At 37.5% G+C, this 21931-nt stretch overlaps 3 protein-coding genes across 6 annotated transcripts in view; 2 read left to right on the top strand and 1 right to left on the bottom strand.

Moving 5' to 3' along the window:
• Positions 1 to 13793, bottom strand: part of LOC134750938 (glutathione synthetase-like) — a 36797-nt gene extending 23004 nt beyond the window's left edge. The window contains exons 1-4 of one of the 4 annotated variants that reach the window (XM_063686192.1): positions 13492 to 13793; positions 12844 to 12939; positions 5348 to 5464; positions 1362 to 1531 (exon numbers count right to left, since the gene is read on the bottom strand). In XM_063686192.1, the coding sequence (XP_063542262.1) occupies positions 1362 to 1531; positions 5348 to 5464; positions 12844 to 12939; positions 13492 to 13638 (530 nt within the window). In that variant the 5' untranslated portion in view covers positions 13639 to 13793. Of the gene's footprint in view, positions 1 to 1361; positions 1532 to 5347; positions 5465 to 12843; positions 12940 to 13491 lie in introns of those variants that run through there. The other 3 variants (XM_063686195.1, XM_063686193.1, XM_063686194.1) reach the window with 3 other exon arrangements.
• A 148-nt stretch (positions 13794 to 13941) lies between these two features.
• LOC134750940 (dolichol-phosphate mannosyltransferase subunit 1) lies at positions 13942 to 17758 on the top strand. Its single transcript, XM_063686196.1, has 5 exons — positions 13942 to 14097; positions 14200 to 14410; positions 14624 to 14814; positions 15788 to 15871; positions 16591 to 17758. The coding sequence occupies exons 1-5, from the start codon at positions 13949 to 13951 to the stop codon at positions 16724 to 16726; spliced, it is 771 nt and encodes a 256-aa protein (XP_063542266.1). The 5' UTR covers positions 13942 to 13948; the 3' UTR covers positions 16727 to 17758.
• Positions 17759 to 17893: 135 nt separating this feature from the next.
• LOC134750941 (uncharacterized) lies at positions 17894 to 21153 on the top strand. The gene is made up of 4 exons (XM_063686198.1): positions 17894 to 18654; positions 19520 to 19639; positions 20023 to 20089; positions 20904 to 21153. The coding sequence occupies exons 1-4, from the start codon at positions 18383 to 18385 to the stop codon at positions 21126 to 21128; spliced, it is 684 nt and encodes a 227-aa protein (XP_063542268.1). The 5' UTR covers positions 17894 to 18382; the 3' UTR covers positions 21129 to 21153.
• The last annotated feature ends 778 nt before the right edge of the window (positions 21154 to 21931 follow it).

Below are 21931 nucleotides of genomic sequence, written 5' to 3'. Positions count from 1 at the left end.
GAGTTCATACATTTGCTTTGCGTTTAATAGCATATGTACAAATGTCCTTAACCAACTTTAATATTTAAACTAATATTGTCTATATAGTTATTTACAAAACTTAAATCATACTCTTGATCAGTCTACGAGTATCTATATCGAAACCATGTAACATTTCACTGTATCTCACCTCTACTAACGTGACAAACGACAGGTGACAGCAATACAAAGTATCAAATAATTGCTCATGGTAATAAAAGCCTTGTCATGAAAATGTACGGCGAGTTGTCACTGTCTCCTTTCGCTTTTCACGTTTAAACAATGTTGAAGTAGATCATAAGTGACCTAAATCCACGTTAATAACACGACATTCATGAATTTAAAAGCTTTAAGCAGTAACAAGTCTAACAAAGGGTGAAAAACTGGACTTGGATCACTTTGAGGTACAGAAATAGGTACATATGGTTTTTTGACAATGTCGCATTTTAGACGATACGCAGAAGTCATATTCTAATGTATTTTCTGTTCCCGACAATAAGACAACATAGAACCGCTTTCCCTAGGTATTATAACATACATCATACATTACGTCGACTATTCAGATAATAGAAAAAACAAAAAAGTTTCTATTCATTTATTATTATTTATAATTTTGTTAATTTTAGGGTATCTAGCTGACTGGATATTATAAACTTGATAATTATAAATCATATAAACCAGGAAGCTTACGTTGAATATAATTTAGAACCAACAATTGAAACCATTGAATATTTGGCTTTCCCTATTACACAAATTTTAAATTGAATTGTCGTCTAATCTAATCAAATCGAGCGAGAACAAACAAAGTCACTACCATTCGTTATTGTTATTTATCTATCCCACTATCCCATTCAAATTTTTATGGCGAGTAGGTATTAATCAGTCACTGATTATTTCTTCTGTCCCGTGGTGAACAATATGAAATTGGTGAAAAAAGTGAATGGGTAGTCAGGCGATCTCTTTGCATATTATGGATGTCATGCATGATAATATATTTCATTGACATCTTATTTTTGGGAGCACAAAAGACATTTGAGAATGGTTCTCAAAGCGTTTAAAACTCCTTATTTCTGAGCAGCACCTGTCACCACCACGCTGACAATTGTCACTTGACAAATAACGTTACGTTTAAATGCAGAACCAGAAATGTGCAGGAAATGGTCATTGTCAGGTGACAATAGTCAAGCGGGTGAAATAGGTGCCCAATTATTAAGGTGCATTATTAAGATTTATCTCGCAAATTGATGTATAACATTCTTATTTTAAATTGCTGTTTTCTCACTAAAAAAGGCGTTTCCAACGCTTCAAGAATCTATGCGACACTTCATACAACCCGTAATCACCTCTGAATCTCCCTGGACACGGGCCCAAGATGGCCGAACCCGGACGCGATGCTGTTGATCTCGACCTGCTTCCATGAGCAGTAGGGCGTGTGTTTTGCGCACTGGTTCTCCGTGTGCGGGCAGCGCGATTCCAGCATGATGTCGGAGCGCAGCATGCCTAGCGATACCGGCTGTGCAACGTAACGGTGTGAGGGAACAGGACATAAGTGTATTGTCTGTAGACTAACATAACCAAATCTTATTTACGGTGTCTGGAAGGCATGGCATAGTATACCTGGGACAGCGGAGCATCGAGGTTTATCAAGTTTATGTAGGACTCTAACCTTCCGGTCATTTCTAACCTAACCGCTTGAATAAAGTAACTAATAGGGGACGCCCAATGAATGATATTTATAACAATAATAGGACCAACCACGGTTTTTTTTTAATATAACCTGGAAAAAATTAAGGAGGACAGGATATAAACCCATTATTGTATTTTGCAATATAGATATAATAATATGATTTTTACGAATTTTATAGCAATGACACTATCCATCGCTTGTATTAGTCAAGTGTCAAACGACAACTGGCAACATATCTAGAAGATCAGAGTAATCTGTTGATCTCGCCTTTGGTCATGCTATATGGACATAAGCAAACAATGGCTCTTTGGGATACAACCGGGAATGCTAAGCCGGAAGAGTGTATAAAACAATCATATAAATAAAAATAAAAAAAACATAAAAAAAGATGAAACATTTAAATGGCGATATTGGTCCTGAACTGATTGATTGGTATGACAGAACGAGACAATAGAAAATACACGGCAGTCAGTCAAAATTTTATATAACAATAGGTATGACTTCATTTGCAATAATTTCACAAAAAACCGCAAAGATTGTACAGCGGAATTTAACTAAAAAAATGACAAGAGATTAGCGAATAACATTCTATCTGACGTTACCAGGTTAATGAAATTTGAACCCTGTAGCGTTGTAATAAAGTTGATCTTCCGAAACTTTTAATATATTTAAATAAAACAACCATATTCGTAGTTATCGAGCGATTTACGTAAATACTAAATAGCAATCTAAATTGGAATAAAAACTATTCGAAAGTGTTCCACTGCGTTGCACATTTATAATACAACTTAGATTATTGTTGATGAATTTCAAAATGGCAGACATCCACTTACGTAACGAAATAGAACATAACGAAATAGATTAACGTCTAGTATAATAACAAGACACTTAAATGTGGCTTTCCATCACGAAGGGCCCTTATGCTTCATCTGCAATAAGGGACTTTCTATCAGAATTTCTGTTGGAATTTCAGAAGAAAATGACCTTATTGCACTTGAAGCATAAGGACCCTTAAGGATAGAAAGTCACATATAATCATTGCATCTCCATGCAAAATAAGGTGCACTTTGTACGTATTTATTATACAAAGTGACTGTTTATGGGCCGATTTCTATTTTTTTGCCAACTTTTTTTCCGTCATGTTTTGATAAAATTTGATGGTGTGCTCCTCATTTTGACCGGACGCGAAATCCCAATTTGGGATAAAAAAAGGTTTTTAATTTTCCCTTGAGTGACGAAAATACCATACGCTGTCGTAACTCAAAGGTCTTCCGTTTTTTGGGTATAATGATGAAATTGCGCGTATATGTATTGTACAGAATAGGGAACTTTTTCTGTCTACCAAATTAATTATACAAAGTGACTGTTTATGGGCCGATTTCTATTTTTTTGCCAACTTTTTTCCGTCATGTTTTGATAAAATTTGATGGTGTGCTCCTCATTTTGACCGGACACGAAATCCCAATTTGGGATAAAAAAAGGTTTTTAATTTTCCCTTGAGTGACGAAAATACCATACGTTGTCGTAACTCAAAGGTCTTCCGTTTTTTGGGTATAATGATGAAATTGCGCGTATATGTATTGTACAGAATAGGGAACTTTTTCTGTCTACCAAATTTTATCGAAATCTGACGAAATAAAACGATAGTCACACATAAAGCTTTGATTGTCCCAAAAAGTAGATTAGAAGTGTATAAGAAAAATTGCTACCACATGGCTGTCCGCATTTACAATGCACTTCCTATGTCATGGACAGAGTTACCAAGCAACAAATTTTTCTCTAAGTTAAAAACCTTTCTATTAACTGAATGTTTTTACAATCTCGATGATTTTTTTCTCAGAACAGAACAAAATCGATCGCTTGACATGTAAATTATAATGTATATTGACTTGAATTGTAATGTAAACTATACTAATATTGAATTGACTCTGTCTTTGGAATGTAATTTATCTAGCTATTATATATATATATTACTATTGTATTTTAGGAATAAGTCTATTGTATACCCTAAACCGGTTGATTGTGACACTTACTATTATAAGATACTATTGTAACATCTGTATACTGACATGCACAATCTGACAATAAATGATTACTTACTTACTTACTTACTAGAAAATAAAAATTCGGTCCAAATGACTATTGGTAATACCGTATCGCAATGCAATTAGGTTCACTTTGTATGTATTTTTCTATAAGTGATTATTTTTATATTTCTCCTGCGTGTAGTAGGCGTCGGCTAGATTTATCTATTTTGAAATACATCGTAAAATAAGTTGGTACCTTAAAATACTTAGTTCACAGAGTTAAGACTAATACGGTTTTCTTATAAATATAGTTTGTTACGAAAAAACTTATTATACATAAATCGATAAAAAAATACTGTAACACTTTTAGTAACACAGACGAGTGAAAGTTTAAACAACCACTTTGCCCCCTTGTAAAACAAATAATTATTGTGCGCAGGACATGTCGTCTTGTAATATTAGAACAAGTTTTATTTTCTTGCCTATCTTCTCTAATTAAATTTCTAGGGCAAAGTGATATTTTAAGGTTTTCAGAATATTATAAACTTTATCCAAGATCTGATTCTTGCAAATCTTCTGTTCAGTAGGCACCGATCACATTATGCTTAGGAATAATTAGAAATAGACACAGAAGCTTTTTTTTAAAGTATAACTTCTTAGGCCGCGATTCGAGAAGTAAAGTGAATTAAGGACATGACGTCACTTGCATATTTCATTAGCTTAAGAAAAAAACCGGCAAAGTGCGAGTCGGACTCGCGCACGAAGGATCCCGTACCATTACGCAAAAAACGGCAAAAAAATCACGTTTGTTGTATGGTAGTCCCATTTAAATATTCATTTTATTCTGTTTTTAGTATTTGTTGTTATAGCGGCAACTGAAATACATCATCTGTGAAAATTCCAACTGTTTAGCTGTCACAGTTCATGAGACACAGGCTAGTGACAGACAGACGGACAGTAATCTTGGTAATAGGGTCCCGTTTTTACCCTTTGGGTACGGAAACCTAAAAAGACAAAAATGTATACCTAGGTCCTAGGTACATATTTTTATAAAGGTTGTGCTATGGACTGCTCTTTACGCTTATTTTAGAAAGATAATTAGATTTATTTTAGACTGCTTAGCTTTAAAATAAAACTTGCGCTAGCGGTGCTATTACTGCTAAAATTGTTGGTTCTAAGAATATTAAAGCCTAGACACAAATACAATGTACAAGATTGTCTGTCAAATATCAATAGTGTGATCAAAATCACAATGATGTCAAGTGTCACTGAAAGTATCGAATTTCCTTTGTATGTATATAATATATAATCGCCCATCGTAACTCCTGAATACCGCTTTCCGTATTTTTCTATCCGCTAACCTTATGTTTTGAAACATTACCTAAATCGGCCGCTAGCGGCCTCTGTGAAGCTCAAAATTGGCCACGTTGTTCGTAGTCGCATGAAATGTTTATATACGTGACGGCTTTCCTTTTGCACACTTCAAATATCTTCAAGCGTAAGCGTCATTAGAGATCTGTGGGTTGATACTCAGCTTCTAGGCCTTATTACTCTATTGGGTTGTAATACTTGTAATGTAACCACGTATTAACCTAAATAGATACTAAGTACATACCTGTGCGATGCCCTCCTTCCGCACCTTGACCCATATCTCGAAAAGTTTGGCCGTGAACTCGTCTACTTGCAGAGCGTTTTGCAGTGTGTGCTCCAGAAAGTCGTCGTCATGGGCAACCTAAGTAGTATTATGTTCATCAAAAAGGTGTCAATAAATACGGCCTATCGCGAAAAAGTAAAATCGAAATAACGTTATCTGCGTCTTTATTGCTCTTCATTATTCGAGTGATAGAGGCAGATAAAGAAATTTAGATTTTCGGTTTTCGTGGTAGGCCCTCAGACTTACTTTTTGTTCAGATGTTAAGTCTGGCAGAGACGGCATTGGCCTTGCCGCAAGTCGATGATTTGGGTTTTGTTAAAAGACTTACGGTAGGTTTTAGATATTTTTATAAAAACACATGCTTTACCACTTTGAACGTGGCTACAAGTGGACATCAGACTGCTTAGTGCTTAGCATGACTTGCGCTGTCGCGCGCGATTCCATTCTTGAAGTCGCGCTTGATATGTCGGCTAACGATCATGAAATTCCTTGGCATATCATGAAACGCCGCCATTTAATGATATTACCTAAGATTTGCCTAGGAATATCACGATTTGCCGAGGCAGATCGATGAGAGCAATGTCGATGGAGAGCAAGGCCGCCAATATATAATTATATACAGGGTGGCTAAAAATTAAGTGCATTCCCGTTGCCAGGGAGGTTTTGGAATTATACTGAGCAACTTTTACTATGGGATCAACCCCGAAATCGGGAAAAATTTTGGCTGTTTCATACATTTTGGCTGGTCCATTTTCTATGGAATAGTAATTTTTTTTCGCGATTTCGTGGTTGGTCCCATAGTAAAAGTTGCTCAGTATAATCCCAAAACCTCCCTGGCAACGGGAATGCACTTATTTATGTATATAATAATAAATAATAAAATAAATTCATTTATTAAGGACCAACTTGGATCAATTTGTGTTAGTGACAGTTTTATCTTAAGGCTAATGTTAGTATATACATACTTATTTACAAACTACTAACTAGCTAACTATATATATGTATATGGAGTCGCGCGAGAACGCAAGTCATGCTAGGCAGACAGATATGATCATGATCATGGCAGATGACATAATAATGTAATAAAAAACGCTATCAACCGGTTCATTCGTGTAAGAGCTAAAAGGACCATTATAGACACACATATACATACATATTAAACTTATAACACCCCTCTTTTTGCGCCCGGGGTAAACTATATACAATGAGGAATGGCAACTTGGCAAGTTTCAGTACTCATAGGAATTTCCGGAGAGGTGCTCTGCCGAGTCGTATGCAAAAATAAAACATAAACATTATGCTTATTCATTTACTAATAAATATTACCTTTATTACAAGGGATTTACATAATGACAAGCCATATTATTCATACGAGGTAATAGTAAAAACGTAGGTAATTAGTGAACAGTCACATCACAATACATGCATGATGAGTAAATAGGTAATAATTTTATGAGTTACTAGTCATTAAGACAACAATGGGTTCTCCTGGAGTCATTCATAAATCACAAGTTGAATTGACTAATTAATAAATGCCTCTTTACTGAAAGGCATCATTTAAATGTTGTATTTTTTATGATGAAAGAGTAGAAAAGGAATAGGTATATGTATAGGCATTATTATGTATGTTGTAGGTTTGAAAGATTTTTTGTTAGAAATCTTGATTGACAAAATTAACTATCCATTAGTACCTAGTTCAATAATCTTCATTTATGACAGGGACGAATGTTACTCGCGTCCGCAGGAGCTACCTACCACAACCCTGCACGTGTCCCCTGGGTGGTGCTAAAGAGTGACAAACCAAGATGCAAATAAATATAGGCATGATTGCGAATATTGCGATGAATACGAGTACGAATTTATGACACAACCTTTTCACAAGCTTTTATTTCACTTGCCCTTAGTATGTAAGTGTGGATCAAATCTTGGAAACTAAACTTGACCCACTTCCTGATTTCCGATTGAGCTGACTTTTTGCATACATGTGTAAATTAGATGACAATGCAATATTATGATGACATGGAGCTGATCTGATAATGGAGACAGGAGGTGGCCATGGTTGTTAGAATTATACTCGAGTTTCGTCCTCGATATTAGTAATTTAGAATTATAGAACACATTGTAGTTACGCGAAAGTGTAACCACTCATCACTTGTATAAGGGAAAAAAGAAGCCAGTACTGGCAACCCCTTTTTTTTTTTTTTTTGATTTCGCCAACCTATCCATGTCAGACTCACTTCATTCGCATTTTAGTGCTCAACCACTCCACTTGTGTCAATAATTGACAACGGCGAGGAACTCGAGTTGTTAGCGAAACGTCTAAACCAACTCAAATAATATGTATGTTCTTCCTCGTCCTCTTCGGGCTCCACGTGTTCACAGTTCGTCGTCAGGTTCAACGTTGTCGGAGGCCGCGCCAATTAATCCGGATTACCAAAATGGTTCGTACTTAAAAATACCCACTTATTTTTGTTAAAATAAACTTGGTAATTTTATCGAATATAGTGCACTCAGAGTAGTCTATATTTTCTATTTCGTCGCATTATAATGATATTGCATAATAAGATATTGCATTCAGGGTAGTCTATAGGACTATTCCGCCGCAATAAAACTAAAACCTTTGTAACCAGATCAGTCTGAGGGACTGTTTCGCCACAAGGTTTATGCTATTTTTGCCGCTCAAAAATAATGCATTCAGGGGGTCTATAGGACCATTCCGCCGCATTTTTAAGATGCATGTACTCAGATCAGTCTGCGGGACTGCTTCGCCACATGCTTTGCCTTTGTGAGTGTGCAATTAACGTATCGATTTGCTGCTTGATTAGGCAACAACTACCTACTTATTTTTGTTAAAATAAACTTGGTATTTTTGTCGAATATAGTGCACTCAGAGTAGTCTAAAGGACTATTTCGTCGCATTATAATCGTATTGCCTAATATGATACTGCATTCAGGGTAGTCTATAGGGCTATTCCGCCGCAGTCCCACAGTAAAAGAAAAGCCTTTGTAACCAGATCAGTCTGAGGGACTGTTTCGCCACAAGGTTCATGCTATTTTTGCCGCACAAAAATAATACATTCAGGGGGTCTATAGGACACTTCCGCCGCATTTTTAAGATGCATGTACTCAGATCAGTCTGCGGGACTGTTTCGCCACATGCTTCGCCTTTGTTAGTATGCAATTAATGTATTCATTTGCTGATTGATTAGTCAGAAATGCGCCCTCGCGGGCTTGCGATAACACGCTGCCGCCGCCGACAGCACAGGTTACCAGCCACTGTAGCGAAGTAGAGCCGATGGCCTGTCCGTCACATCGCTGACCTATTACATGAAGCCGAGCCGATTGCTGGTCCATCACACGCAATAGAGCCGTTCGCGGGTCCATCAGATGCGATGTATGCCAATCTGCTACCTACCAAAATAAATATTGGAAATCTTAGGAACCGATCCATCGCTGAGTCAAGAATGGCGAAGACATTAACAAAGAAATGTCTAGCAGATTTAAATACATAGCCACATCCGGCTTAGAAAAACAAACTACTAGATAAATTCCTAGTGCCTTCCAATTGCAAGAAGATTGCCGCCCCGCAGCTAAATGCTGAGATAAAAGCAGCATCAATTGAAGCTGTCGTAAAAAGAGATAAAGCTATTGAGCTTAGGCAAAAGCAAATCGCGGCAGCAATTATAGGGCTTAGGGCGTATGCTGACGTCATAATTAAAGTCCACGGATAAAACAACAGCATTTCTAAACAGCTGATGGATCTTGCACGCTTACTATGCGATTATACAGTCGAATCGTCAATTCGCAGAAACTTCACGTTATATTCACTAAAAGAGGATTTAGAGATTAATTAACAAATACAATGATGGATAAGAATGAAGTGAAGATTATGGTTGGTGAAGCTTTTCCAGAGACCTTAAATACAGCTAAAGATGTATCGAAATCAAGTACAGATACTAAGGTGGTTCAACAGAACAAATTAAACCTGAAAGACGGGACCCACAGCTTGCAACAGCCGAAGGGTCCGACACACAAACATCAGTCTACAGCCTCGAGCAGTCGGCGCTACGGCCATGGGAGCTCGTCGCACAGGTCGTCGCATCGCATCAGGCCAAACACAATCGCCGGCGTTAGACCCGGTACGTTATAACGTACATAATATGCTGCTGGCAGACTCGCTGATTTCATATTTAAGCTTGAAGATTACGTTTTGAAATTCGTTTTAAAGGCGGTTTAATGTCCACACTGGATTTAGAGGATGCATATTTTTTGATCAAAATTCATCCCTACTCTAGAAAATACCTTAAGGTGCCTAATGTATTTACCAAATTGATGGAACCTGACCTTAAAACCTCATATCATCGATTTATCTTGACGACCTTTACCTGATAGGTGAATCATATCGAAATCGGGAATGTATAAATAGTTTATAGACCACAGAATCACTGTTTCCGTATACTGTCCAGTCCCTGGGATTCATCATAAATGAATCAAAGAGTTGAATTCCAGCTGCTTCTTGTAAAGATCTCCGTTATATAATAAATTCTAAAAAATGGCAATTAAGATTGCCGGTCGAAAAGAGAAATCGAATAAGATATGGATTAGAATCCTTTAAGCTCTTAAAGCATTGCAAAATCAGAAGATTTGGGCAATTAATTGGGCTATTAATTTCTTCTTGTCCAGCCGTGTAATACCGCTGGTTGTACACGAAACAAATGGAACGTGTTAAGTATTTAAATTTGAGAGGTCATGAACATTTGGATAGATATATTTCTATACCTTTCTCTCCATTCAGATTTGGATTGGTGGATTAATGCTATTCGCGATTCAAGCCACCGTATCCGAGATGACCTATTTCTATCGAAATCTTCTCTGACGCTTTTACGACGGGGTGAGGCGCATCAGCGTGCGGCGACCTGCGGCCTAAAAATCGTTACCAAAGATAGTTATTAATGCCAAATACTTTTACGAGTCGACAACACTACAGCCAGGCGTGGCTCACTCCGCAATTTTGTTGTGTCGCTACAAGTACATGTGGCCCACACCAGTTCTGGTGTGTCATATAGTAGTTGCCGCTTGCCGCGCACCGCTACGGAACGAATGCCTGCTCGCGCTTGCGCCGCCTTGCAGTCATATCTCTCGTAATAGACGCGTTTTGTTAGAGAGTGATCCTTCTGTATCTAGTACTATTATTTATTCTGTGATACAGCTATATAAATCCTAGGGGGGGTATCCAATAACCCCATCTCAATAAAGTGACCAAAACGTTATTGCGTGCCAAGAATATAGACGTTCTCACCCAGATGTGAAATGTGAACTTTCCTTTGCGGGCAGTTGTTGTTGTTGTGTTGATTACAGGATTTGGACAACCTAGCTTAGTATTGTTCTTTTTGCAAGTTGCATTATTAACAGAAACTGTGACAGGTACATTTCTTGGAACAGTCCCAGATGCGTACGCGTATGACGCGTTTACAGAATGGGATGATTTTTTTTCTTTTACGCATTCCCCGCCAGTGTCTGCAGTAATACTAAAAGATCTGAGAAAAATCATTTCTGAAAAGGCTGAGGGTATCATGGTTGTCCCCGATTGGCCTATACAACCATGGTACCCCTTATTTAAGCGCCTTTTAATATCAACATTATGAAAGATAGATCCCAAAACACGCAATAATATGTGATGCCGGAGTTTTGTAAGCACATCGCTAATGCAGCGATACGTTCAACGGTATGCAGTGAATATCCTGTTTGCGTCGTTATCGATAGCTAAATTGAGCAGTACGACGGTATTAATTTTGTCTAAAGAATAAAATTGATGTATACGGTCCTTCAGTACCTTCCAATGACTATAGTATTTCTAACAGAAATAGTTAATTCGGGCAGAAAATACGGCACAATTGACAGCCACAGATCTGCTCTCTCGATGATGATCGTGTTTAAATGTTTTTGTAAGAGAGTTTTAAGCTTAAGCTTAGACCGCATATGCCACGGTATAAGGTAGCATGGGATGCGGCTAATGTTCCCAATTATTTAGGATCATTTTGTCCAAATGAAAGTTAACCATTCAATCAACTTTCACTGAAATGTGTATTGTGTAAACTTACTTGCTCTTGTGACAGTGCACAGAGCGCAGAGCTGCAGACGCTGTCAAAAAATTGTATCAGTAATATATGTGGTATATCTTACTAATAAAATCATAATTAAAATATCTGAAATTATAAAAACATCTAGAGTGGGTGTCAACCAGCCATCTCTTTACTCACCTTTCGAGGAGCGCCCTCAAGTATGTAGTAATGTACGAATATATAAATTGCCTATATTAATAGAACTAAAAAGACTTAAGTAAATCTGACTTACTTTTTATAGGGCTTAATAAGGCTCACAAGTCACAATTGTGTTAAGTCTCCTACTTTGCGGAATTGACATTTCCATCTTTTCTTTGCATAGTACAAGACATGCTTCTACATATTTTGCTTACAAAGCGGGTGTAAGTTTGGGACAGGATGGAGTGGCAATTCCACTACCTACCTAAATACTTTTGCCAAGTTCTATATAACAGAACAATTGTTTACGTTAATAGTGATAATATGGCACTTGCTAGATCCATATGTTTGTCGTAAATGATAAAGCACCCGTTGAAGTATTCCATTAATTTCAATTGTACCTATGATTAGTAGTCTAAATAAATCAGATAAGTGTATGGAACACAAATCAAAAGATGTTATGTTATTTACTAATCTTAATAAGTAAATGAGTAAACTAAGGTTTATCAATTCTGATATTTCCTTCCATGCTCTCAACATCTACAATGTGTTCTATAATTCTAAATTACTAATATCGAGGACGAAACTCGAGTATAATTAATGATTAAACGAACTTACCTGTAAGTGAAGTTCGATCATAATTATACGAAGGGTTTCGTCCGAAGATATTAGTAATGCATACCCGCCCGCCCAGGCCCCTAGGAAATATCATAATTTGAGCTCTAAGGCTCTAAACTAAATGAAGTGAGTCTGACATGGATAGGTTGGCGAAATCAAAAAAAAAAAAAAAAAAGGGGTTGCCAGTACTGGCTTCTTTTTTCCCTTATACAAGTGATGAGTGGTTACACTTTCGCGTAACTACAATGTGTTCTATAATTCTAAATTACTAATATCTTCGGACGAAACCCTTCGTATAATTATGATCGAACTTCACTTACAGGTAAGTTCGTTTAATCATTAATTGTCTTGATGACTATAAGTTGCATGTGGAAAGAAAAGTTCAGTCAGTGATAAAAGCTTGTACCAATAACCTTATAGCCTTATCCAAACTGTTATCTTCAGTGACTGGAGGTAGCAGATCATTTGAAGCGAAGGAGGGAAACTGGGACCTACCTTGGGGCAGATCAGCAACTGAGGATGCATCCAGGATAAACATTAAGCTGAGAGAGAGAGAGAGAGACATGTATTCATGCTTACCTTATGCATGAGCTTGTTCAAAACCTGCTGCAGCTCTACAGCCTTGTTGAACTCTGTCCGAGGGAATGGAGATGGCAGCAATACAAAGGGTGCAATCTGGAAAAGGAGACAAGAGTAAATAACTTGTTCAACATGAAACATCTAAATAATTTTACGGTTTAACTCATGTATTTTAGTCACACTCACACAATACAGTTTAAATGCAATATGTGCCCAGCATCATTGTTAGATTAACTTAAAGTATTTATTTTATTTTATATTACAACATTAAAAGGATCCAATCCTGAAAAAACTGTCAATAGAATTTGAACTTTCTGTCAAAACGAAAAATCATTGATTTAAATGGCAAATTGTAGAGGATGGATCCTTTTTCTTAAATGTCGTCCAAATGTTAACAAAATTTACAAATATGGAAATGCATACAAAGCATTGAATATTTTTATTTCTACACTATATTTAATAACCATGTATAACCAGTGCTCTTGTGAGCAGGTTATAAACAGAAACTTCAAAGGAAGGAGTAAGTTCTTACTGCCGTTGTATTTTTATATTTTATCAGAGTAAATAAAAACTAAACTAGCCTATAATAATTAAGGTAGTAAAAAGTTTGTATATTTCCAGTTGTATGAGAAATTTAAGGTTTATTACCTGGATAGCATCCTTGGTGAAGTTCTTCTTGTCTCTCATGCCTACTCCATGCATCAGAGCCCAGTCCTTGGCCTTCTCTATAACTCCTACCAGCGTTTTTTGTTCCAACGGTAAAGGAATGCATGATGTAAACCGGGCTTGCGACATCTTGCTATAAAAAAAACTTGTATAATTTTATACGACTTATTTTTAATAATAAACGGCTGAGGTTTGTAAATAATTAGACTTTTATTAATTTTTTTTGTGTTGTTTTAAGCTGTGCCGACTTCACCGACTTGACAGTGACAGACAGCTGACTGGCAAGATTCAACCAGTGACTAACAAAAACCGTCTAAACACCGGTTTTTTATAAGCTTTCTCAAGATGATTTCATTTAAGGTCATGTTAAAAACGACGTGCTGATTTAAATATCTACGCCGTTTGGCTCACTATGTCCTGAATGAACTTAAATTTATGAATGACATTGACACTTGACAGCATGGCTGCCACGGCTTTGGATTCCGAAATCATGAAAAGTGATAAATATTCGATATTATTGCCCACATACAATGAGAGAGAAAACTTGCCCATAATAATATGGCTCATTATGAAATATTTGGAGAAAAGGTAAGTACCAAAAGCCCAAAAGCACATCAATAAAAGACTACAGTCAAAATACGTCGCAAAAGTTTTCGTTTATTTATCATTGTTTTTACCGTTTTATTGCAGTGGCTACGATTTTGAAGTGATAATAATTGATGATGGAAGTCCCGACGGTACGCTCGATGTGGCGAAACAGCTGCAAAAGCTGTATGGATCCAGTAAAATTGTTTTGCGCCCGCGGGAGAAGAAACTAGGTTTAGGCACAGCATACATGCACGGAATAAAACACGCCACGGGCAACTTTATCATTATAATGGACGCTGACCTTAGTCATCATGTAAGTATTTTTGTAAATAAAACTTTCAAGCAGGCTGCAGGTGAAATCGCCTGCTGAAGTCTTTGTTTATATGTATGTAATTGTCTATAACATTACATTAAAATAGTGTCAAATTATAATTTCCTATTTTAATGTGCCCTTAACCCATTTAGCGCCAATCACGATACATTGTCTTTTTGCCTCTAAGATTAAGATTATTCAATTACTTTGCAGCCTAAATTCATTCCCAAGATGATAGAGCTCCAACGCAAGCACGACTTTGATGTAGTATCCGGTACTCGTTACAAGGATGGTGGTGGAGTCTACGGCTGGGACTTTAAGCGCAAGCTCATGTCCCGCGGTGCCAACTTTGTCACACAGATGTTATTGAGACCAGGGGCTTCTGACTTGACAGGATCGTTTAGGTAACACATTATGACACTGTCAGCTTTAAATTAACCAGTCAATTCTATGTTTAATGTTAATTATTGTAAATATAATAATATTTTACAAAGAGTAAGCCACTACTTATAGCTTATCCTTGATGCTATTATAATAGAAATATTATAAGATATATAATACTGGAAAGGAGGGAAAATAGACAAGATCAGGGACTCTATAATCAAAAACAAGACCAAGGTTATAGATGCGCTAAGCTGCTAAGCCAGGCCCAGAAACAAAAATGGAGATGGGCTGGCCATATTGCCAGACTCCAGGACGAGAGATAGACCTTACAAGCGACAGCCTGGAGAGGTCCAGATGGAAAAAGTAAACAAAGACGGCCATTGGCACGCTGGGCTGACAACATAGTTAAGGTGGCGGGGGCCAACTGGGTATGGGAGGCCCAAGATCGAGAGAGGTGGAAGATTCTGGAAGAGGCCTATACCTCATAAGAGGGTTCTGGTGTGATTTTTTTACCCTTACAAATTTAGGTTTATATCCTAGACTAAGTTTTGCAAATTATCTTATATTTCATATGTTTTACCCAGAAATAAAAGGCTTTTTTATTTTATTTTATTTTTTATAATACATATATAATTTAAGAGCCTTGGTAGAGAGTACCATTTGGAGTTGAAACTAGGTCCATAGGGTCCCAGCACGCACAAGTTTTTTCGTTCAAGAAATCGCGTAGCGAAGCATTGGTTGACATAACTGGTTACCAAAAAGCCGGTACTTACTCACAACATATCAGCATTTCAATACAACGAGGAAATGCCGCCAGCATCCTTGGTGCAATACCTCAAGGGCCTATTTTAGATTTAAACTAGTTATTAATTTTGTTTAGTATTTGAACAGTTACTGCAGTACCTCTGTATATATCTATTATAGAAATATTTGTGACATCTTCAGTCAAAAATACCACAGGCATGAAAATCAAAGTAAAATGTTTTTTTGCAGATTGTACAAAAAGGACATCTTGCAGAAGCTCATAGACAGTTGTGTGTCTAAGGGCTATGTGTTCCAAATGGAAATGATTATCAGGTAGGTACCTAACATGCAAATAATTTTTACTGACACCCTTAAAATATTTGTTAGACCATGGGAGGGGTTTCTAACCATTTACTTATGTGCCTTTTTGCATATACACTTGCGGTTACAACCTCGGCGATTAATATCATGCAATCGTGATGTGGTTGGATGGGAGCAACGCCACAGTTTTCATATGCGTTGGCGGTTGCGTCCCGGTTCTACAGAGCAGTGCGCTGCCATGGTAGAAAACCATAGAAAACCGTCACAGTTACCCCCTTATTCATAAACGTCTACTAAAGTTGACAAGCCGCTAATAATCCTTTGTCCCTTCCCATCATACCGATACGTCGGAAAGGGACAAAGGATTATTAGCGGCTTGTCAACTTTAGTAGACGTTTATGAATAAGGGGGTTAGTGGTTGCAAACTGCGAGTGTGTAAGCTTATTCATGAAGCAGCCTTATTGATAAACCATGAGCCAGCGTCATTATTCTATTGACTAAGTTCTTCCTGGACGATCACTCGTAAAGTGGTTAAGATAGTGTGTGTGGAGAGCTAACGGAATAGCTGCTGACATTAACAAGTCAGATACATTTCTCTTAACTTCTGGAGTGGAGTGGAAAGGCAGCCTTACAAGTTATCGTCTGCAATGAAACCACTGAAGTCTGTTAGATAAACCATAGAAGAATTTCTTATTTGTTGTAATGTTAAAGTTATATCAACTTGTCTACAGAGCACGCCAACTAGACTACACCATCGGCGAGGTGCCCATAACGTTCGTGGACCGCGTGTATGGAGAGTCCAAGCTCGGAGGTTCCGAGATCGTGCAGTTTGCTAAGGCTTTACTATATCTGTTCGCTACCACGTGATCTTGCTGTGGGGTGAAGGGAGGGGGGAAGTGAGGGTGTTCTTTTGGAACAAAACTATTAGTTATATATAACTTAGGGTTGCTTGCACCAAATCGTCTGTCACCGTCATAACGTTCGCTTAATTATTTTGTAATATTTTTTTGGCATAAATTTCATTTTTGGTACAAGCTTTTATCGTTGACTTACTTTTCTTTCCACAGGCAACTAATACTCACCAAGACAATTCTAACAACCCCAAACACAATTAGTTTGCGTTGTTTTATAGAGTTCCTATGGCCACCTCCTGTCTCCATCATCAGATCAGCTCCATGTCATCATTATATTGCATTATCATCCAATTTACATATGTATGCAAAATTTCAGCTTGATCGGAAGGGTCAAATTTAGCTTCCAAAATTTGACCTACACTAACTAACAAACATACTAACTGGGCAAGTTAAATAAAAGCTTGTATATAGCCATAAATTCCTCTAAGCTAACTTTGCACGGATTTGAACATTTTGGACACAATTATTTATGTCTTATTTTTATTGACATTAAAATTTGACATGAATGTTGACATTGCCACATTGTGTCTGCAAATTCCATGCAGAGTTAACTTGGCCGACTCTAGCGCTCTGCTAAGTAACGTTGATCAGTCCGACAATTGTGAACTGGCCCTTAATATAACCACAGGTTGGAAATATCTACAATTTCTGAAAATGTCTATTTTGGAAAAGGAAAATTTCAATCTACATACACAAATATGAGGTTTCTATAAATTTCCTAACATGTAAATCAAGTGTTCTAGAAACATGAAAATAACCAATGTTGTGTACAATGAAATAATTTATGTGCATAATTTGAAGTATAATTAATTGGGTCGGTGACGTTATACACATTCCATAAGCTAAGGCCGCGGCCGATGGGCAAGCGGTGAGCGGAGCGTGTAGGGGGGGGAACGAGCGAGTTATATTATTATTATAGAATTATGATAATGTACATAGATATAGAAGTATATAAATAAAGATTTTGTTACTATATTAAGGGTGTGTTTTTAATCGAAATATTGCAAGTTATTTTAAAGTAGAGCTAATATCAGTTGAACTCCGGCTTGGGCTGGTGGAAAAAGGTTTATCTGATATGCTCAAGATATATTTGACATTCCCTTTGTTTTTGTTAAGTATTCAAATTTATTTAGTTAGCGTCATAAAATTATATCGTGTAAAAAGCAAGGGAGGTAGGTACACATGAATGCACGGACATTGCGCGTATTAGCAAAATGTTGGGTCATCTTGAAAATGCGAAAGTAAGTCTGTCTGACACCTATTCACGCTTACACCGCTGAACCGATTTGGTACGGAGAAAGTTTGGGGACCGAGGAAGGACATAGGATAGGTTTTACCAATCATCATCATCCTTCCGTGCAGAGGGCAAGAGCTAGTATCTGGATATAGGTAGGTAATACTGCCGAAACGATTCATGCGCCGCAGTGGACTTTCCATTGAAGTTCAAAGGGTCAAAGTACGTAAAGAACTTACTAGGAAACAGCACCCTGAATGCGTCATACATTTTAATTAGTCATAAAGACATCAGCGTATTTAATACACCACAACGAATCGCTGCAGAAAAATAAAAACATTCTATTGATTTAGTTGTTATCATTCTGTTGTCCATATGTATCATTACTCATTCTACCGCCGACCAGTCATGTTCAAAATCGCATTTCTCGTCTTTTCAACGGTTTTCGCGAAATTAGATAATCCAAAGCATGACTATATTTTTCACGAGAGGTTTAACAGTTTGCAAGAGATTCCTAAATTGAGAATTGCTTTGCAGCCTGTGAATGCTTGGGTTTTGAGTTTGAATAGAGATGTGGATTCGTTGAAACTTAGACAAGTTTCAGGGGAAGAAGTGCGGGAGGTGTTTGGTGCTCAATTAAAGGATGGGTGAGATTGGGTGAGTACCTATCTCTAAATTCATTTGTTTGTACGATCTTAAAAAAAGAAAAATCATTAAATATATCAAAAATTTATAAACCCTCTAACCAACAAACGGATGAACCAATGTTGATAAAACAGGTCTAAGAAGCATACCGCTAGAAAACCTGCCTTTTAATTAAAAAACCGGCCAAGTGCGAGTCGGGCTCGCGCACGAAGGGTTACGTACCATTGCGCAAAAAAACGGCAAGAAAATCACGTTTGTTGTATGGGAGCCCCACTTAAATATTTATTTTATTCTGTTTTTAGTATTTGTTGATATAGCGGCAACAGAAATACATCATCTGTGAAAATTTCAACTGTCTAGCTATCACGGTTCATGAGATACAGCCTGGTGACAGACGGACAGTCAGACAGCGGAGTCTTAGTAATAGGGTCCCGTAAAACCCTTTGGGTACGGAACCCTAAAAACCGCATCCAAACTCGATTTACCCGTTTAAGAGCTACGGTGTCACAGACAGATATATAGCGGTCATGCTTGTAACCCCCATCCTTTTACATCAGGAGTTAAAAAGGAAATTCGAACTCGCACCGTTCATTGAGCTATATTAGCCTCGATGGCTTACCCGATCACACCGAATATTGCCATCATCAATGGACCTTAACAAAGCTGTCATGTGACACGAATATCATATTGAAGTTGTGGAGTCTATTCATTAAATAGTTTGGCCGTTATTTCTTGATACATATACACCAACCCCACTTTATAAATCTAAACCTACTGACCCTCCCCTCCCTTTACATTTTAATAATGAATATAAATATTTCTTAGTCCCCGTTTTGTTAAACATACTTTAACATACTCTTCTTTCAGTTCCAGTCATCGTCAGCCCAGAAAGCACAAAGAAGCTAAAAAGTCGTCTAGAGCTATGCCTAATATCGTCGATGAAAAAGCTATGCTTGCTGAAATTATGAGAGTTATTAACAAATTCGCGTAAGTATAGTCAAGAGGACGTACATTTAATTTATGTATGGCGGTTATCACACTGGATGAGATTCGCACTCCGGCGTGCGAGCGGGATATCGCTATAATTACGAGTGTCATCGCTCACACGCCGGAGCGACGTGCGAATCGCATCCAGTGTGATAATCGCCTATGTTACCAAAGCGTTAACAATATTTGAGGGCCTACCGCGATTTTCGTTATTTGCCCCTCTATCGTTCAAATATGTGTTTTGTAGTAGCAAAAATATATGTTATACCCCGGCCACATACTCGACGAGTGGCATGGGAAGTAGAGTGAGTCCTGGCCTCCGAGACCAGATCACGCCATGCCTTAACTCTAATAACAGACACTAATTAACATTTTTTTTTCAGTCTGACTACCCAAGATGAACCAGGAGTGAATATAGACGATGCAGACAGAGGCCTCCCTTCGATAAAGGTAGCTATAGGTTTTTACTTGTATTTTTTTTTTTTTTTTTTATTTAGGCAACAAACAGTCATATACAAAAATGATGTAATAATAAGCAATGTGTTAATAGACCTTGAGTGCCCTACCTTAATTAAATAATTTCTAATCTAAAGTAGCTAGTGTAGAAGCAGTAAGCGGAAAATAAAGATCATTAATTAACAAACTTATCAGTAACTGTAACTGTATTATTTTTATATGAATATTTAACAGTGAGTGAACCTACAAACTAGTCTACAGACCGAACCTGGGGGCCTAGCCAAGATGCCAATCGTTTGCGCTGTAGCGGACGTAACGGTAATCTCTCTCTATTACTCTTACATATTAGTGCGTAAGCGAGACTTCGCTACGGAGCGAACGATTGGCATCTTGGGTACGCACCCTGGTACGAAAAGTCACGTGACTGTGTACCTACTCGTATAGGTACATTATTTAAGTATCGATTAGCGTTTTCAACTGTTCGATTATTGCTATCTTAGCTAGGCCTAATGACAACTGATTTATCGGCACCGTAGGTCAAACGCCAAAGACCGATTAATCGGTCACAGAGCTACGTGCATCTGCATAAAGTTCAATTTCAGTTTTGACACTTCGGTGACGAGGCGTCCGAGCGACAGCTTTTGTGTTTGACACGACGTCGTAAAGGACGTACGACGACTTAAAACACGTGAGTGACCCGTTATTAGTATATTTAATATGTCTATGTCTCACGGAAGTTTTGTTATTAAGACGTCGTAAAGGTTGTGATATTAGCGTTCATCATATGATTGTACCTTTTTAATTTCAGTTATACTTCAAAGGCTCCCACACCTCACTAGTAGTTCGTGCGGAAGGGAGACAGTGGCACTACATCATTCGCTCTCCCTCTCTATTCCCCGAATGGTTTTACGAACAGCACGAAGTTCAACAAGACGCAATCGGACCATATGTCGATGTTCCTAAAGATGTGAGCGGCGAGTTTTACAACGCTCTATTTCATTTGTTGACTATGTTTTCGAGTTTGCCAGTTTAAAAAACAATTTAAAAAAAAGAGTAGATAATAAAGATAGCTAATCAACAAAATAACTTTCTTTCTTAACTCCCCTCCCTAAAGCATCTCACGAACCCCCGCTCCGCTCCGCCATTTTGAAAAGTTTCCGAAAATCGAATCAACAATAAATCTATCTAAAAACTTCACGAGAATCGTTTGAGAAATGTGACCTGTAGAGGAGAACATCCGGACATACGAAAGCATTTTTGTCCAAGCTGGAACGGAGACCTTCGCCAACGCTCGGTCAAAATATGAAACTAGCTTCTGCCCGCAACTTCGTCTGCGTGGGATGATGATGATGATTGAAAAAAAACTATCCTATGTCCCCAAATTTCATCTAAATCGGTTCAGTTGTTTAGGCGTGAATGTATGCCGGGTTACTTTCGCATTAGGGTGGGTATAGTTATAGACCACTCTTAACAATAAGACTCCTTTTGGCTTGTTTCTTTCTGACTGAGGCCTACTATGAAGTGGCCAATTACTACGTTGTGGCCAGTAACTATAGTAGTCACCCTAGTAGTTAGGGTTGAATGAGTATGCATCATTGTCACGTAGAAATAGCTTAAATTGGATTATTATATGAAAACAACAATACATTATTAAATCATTTATTGAAAGTAAATGGAAATAATCATTTTATTACAATTAATTAAGTTCTAAGATTACTGTTAACTCAATCTTTCTTTGAAAATAATTATAAAAGAAAATAAACATTATTTTGTCCAACTAGTGTGCTCATTTAAGTATTAAACTATACATATATAGATCACTTATATGTCAGGCTG

The sequence above is a fragment of the Cydia strobilella genome, chromosome 21, assembly GCF_947568885.1.
Source record: "Cydia strobilella chromosome 21, ilCydStro3.1, whole genome shotgun sequence".
NCBI lineage: Eukaryota > Metazoa > Arthropoda > Insecta > Lepidoptera > Tortricidae > Cydia > Cydia strobilella.
Note: the sequence above shows the minus strand (reverse complement) of the source record. Positions and strands in the feature narration are given on the sequence as shown.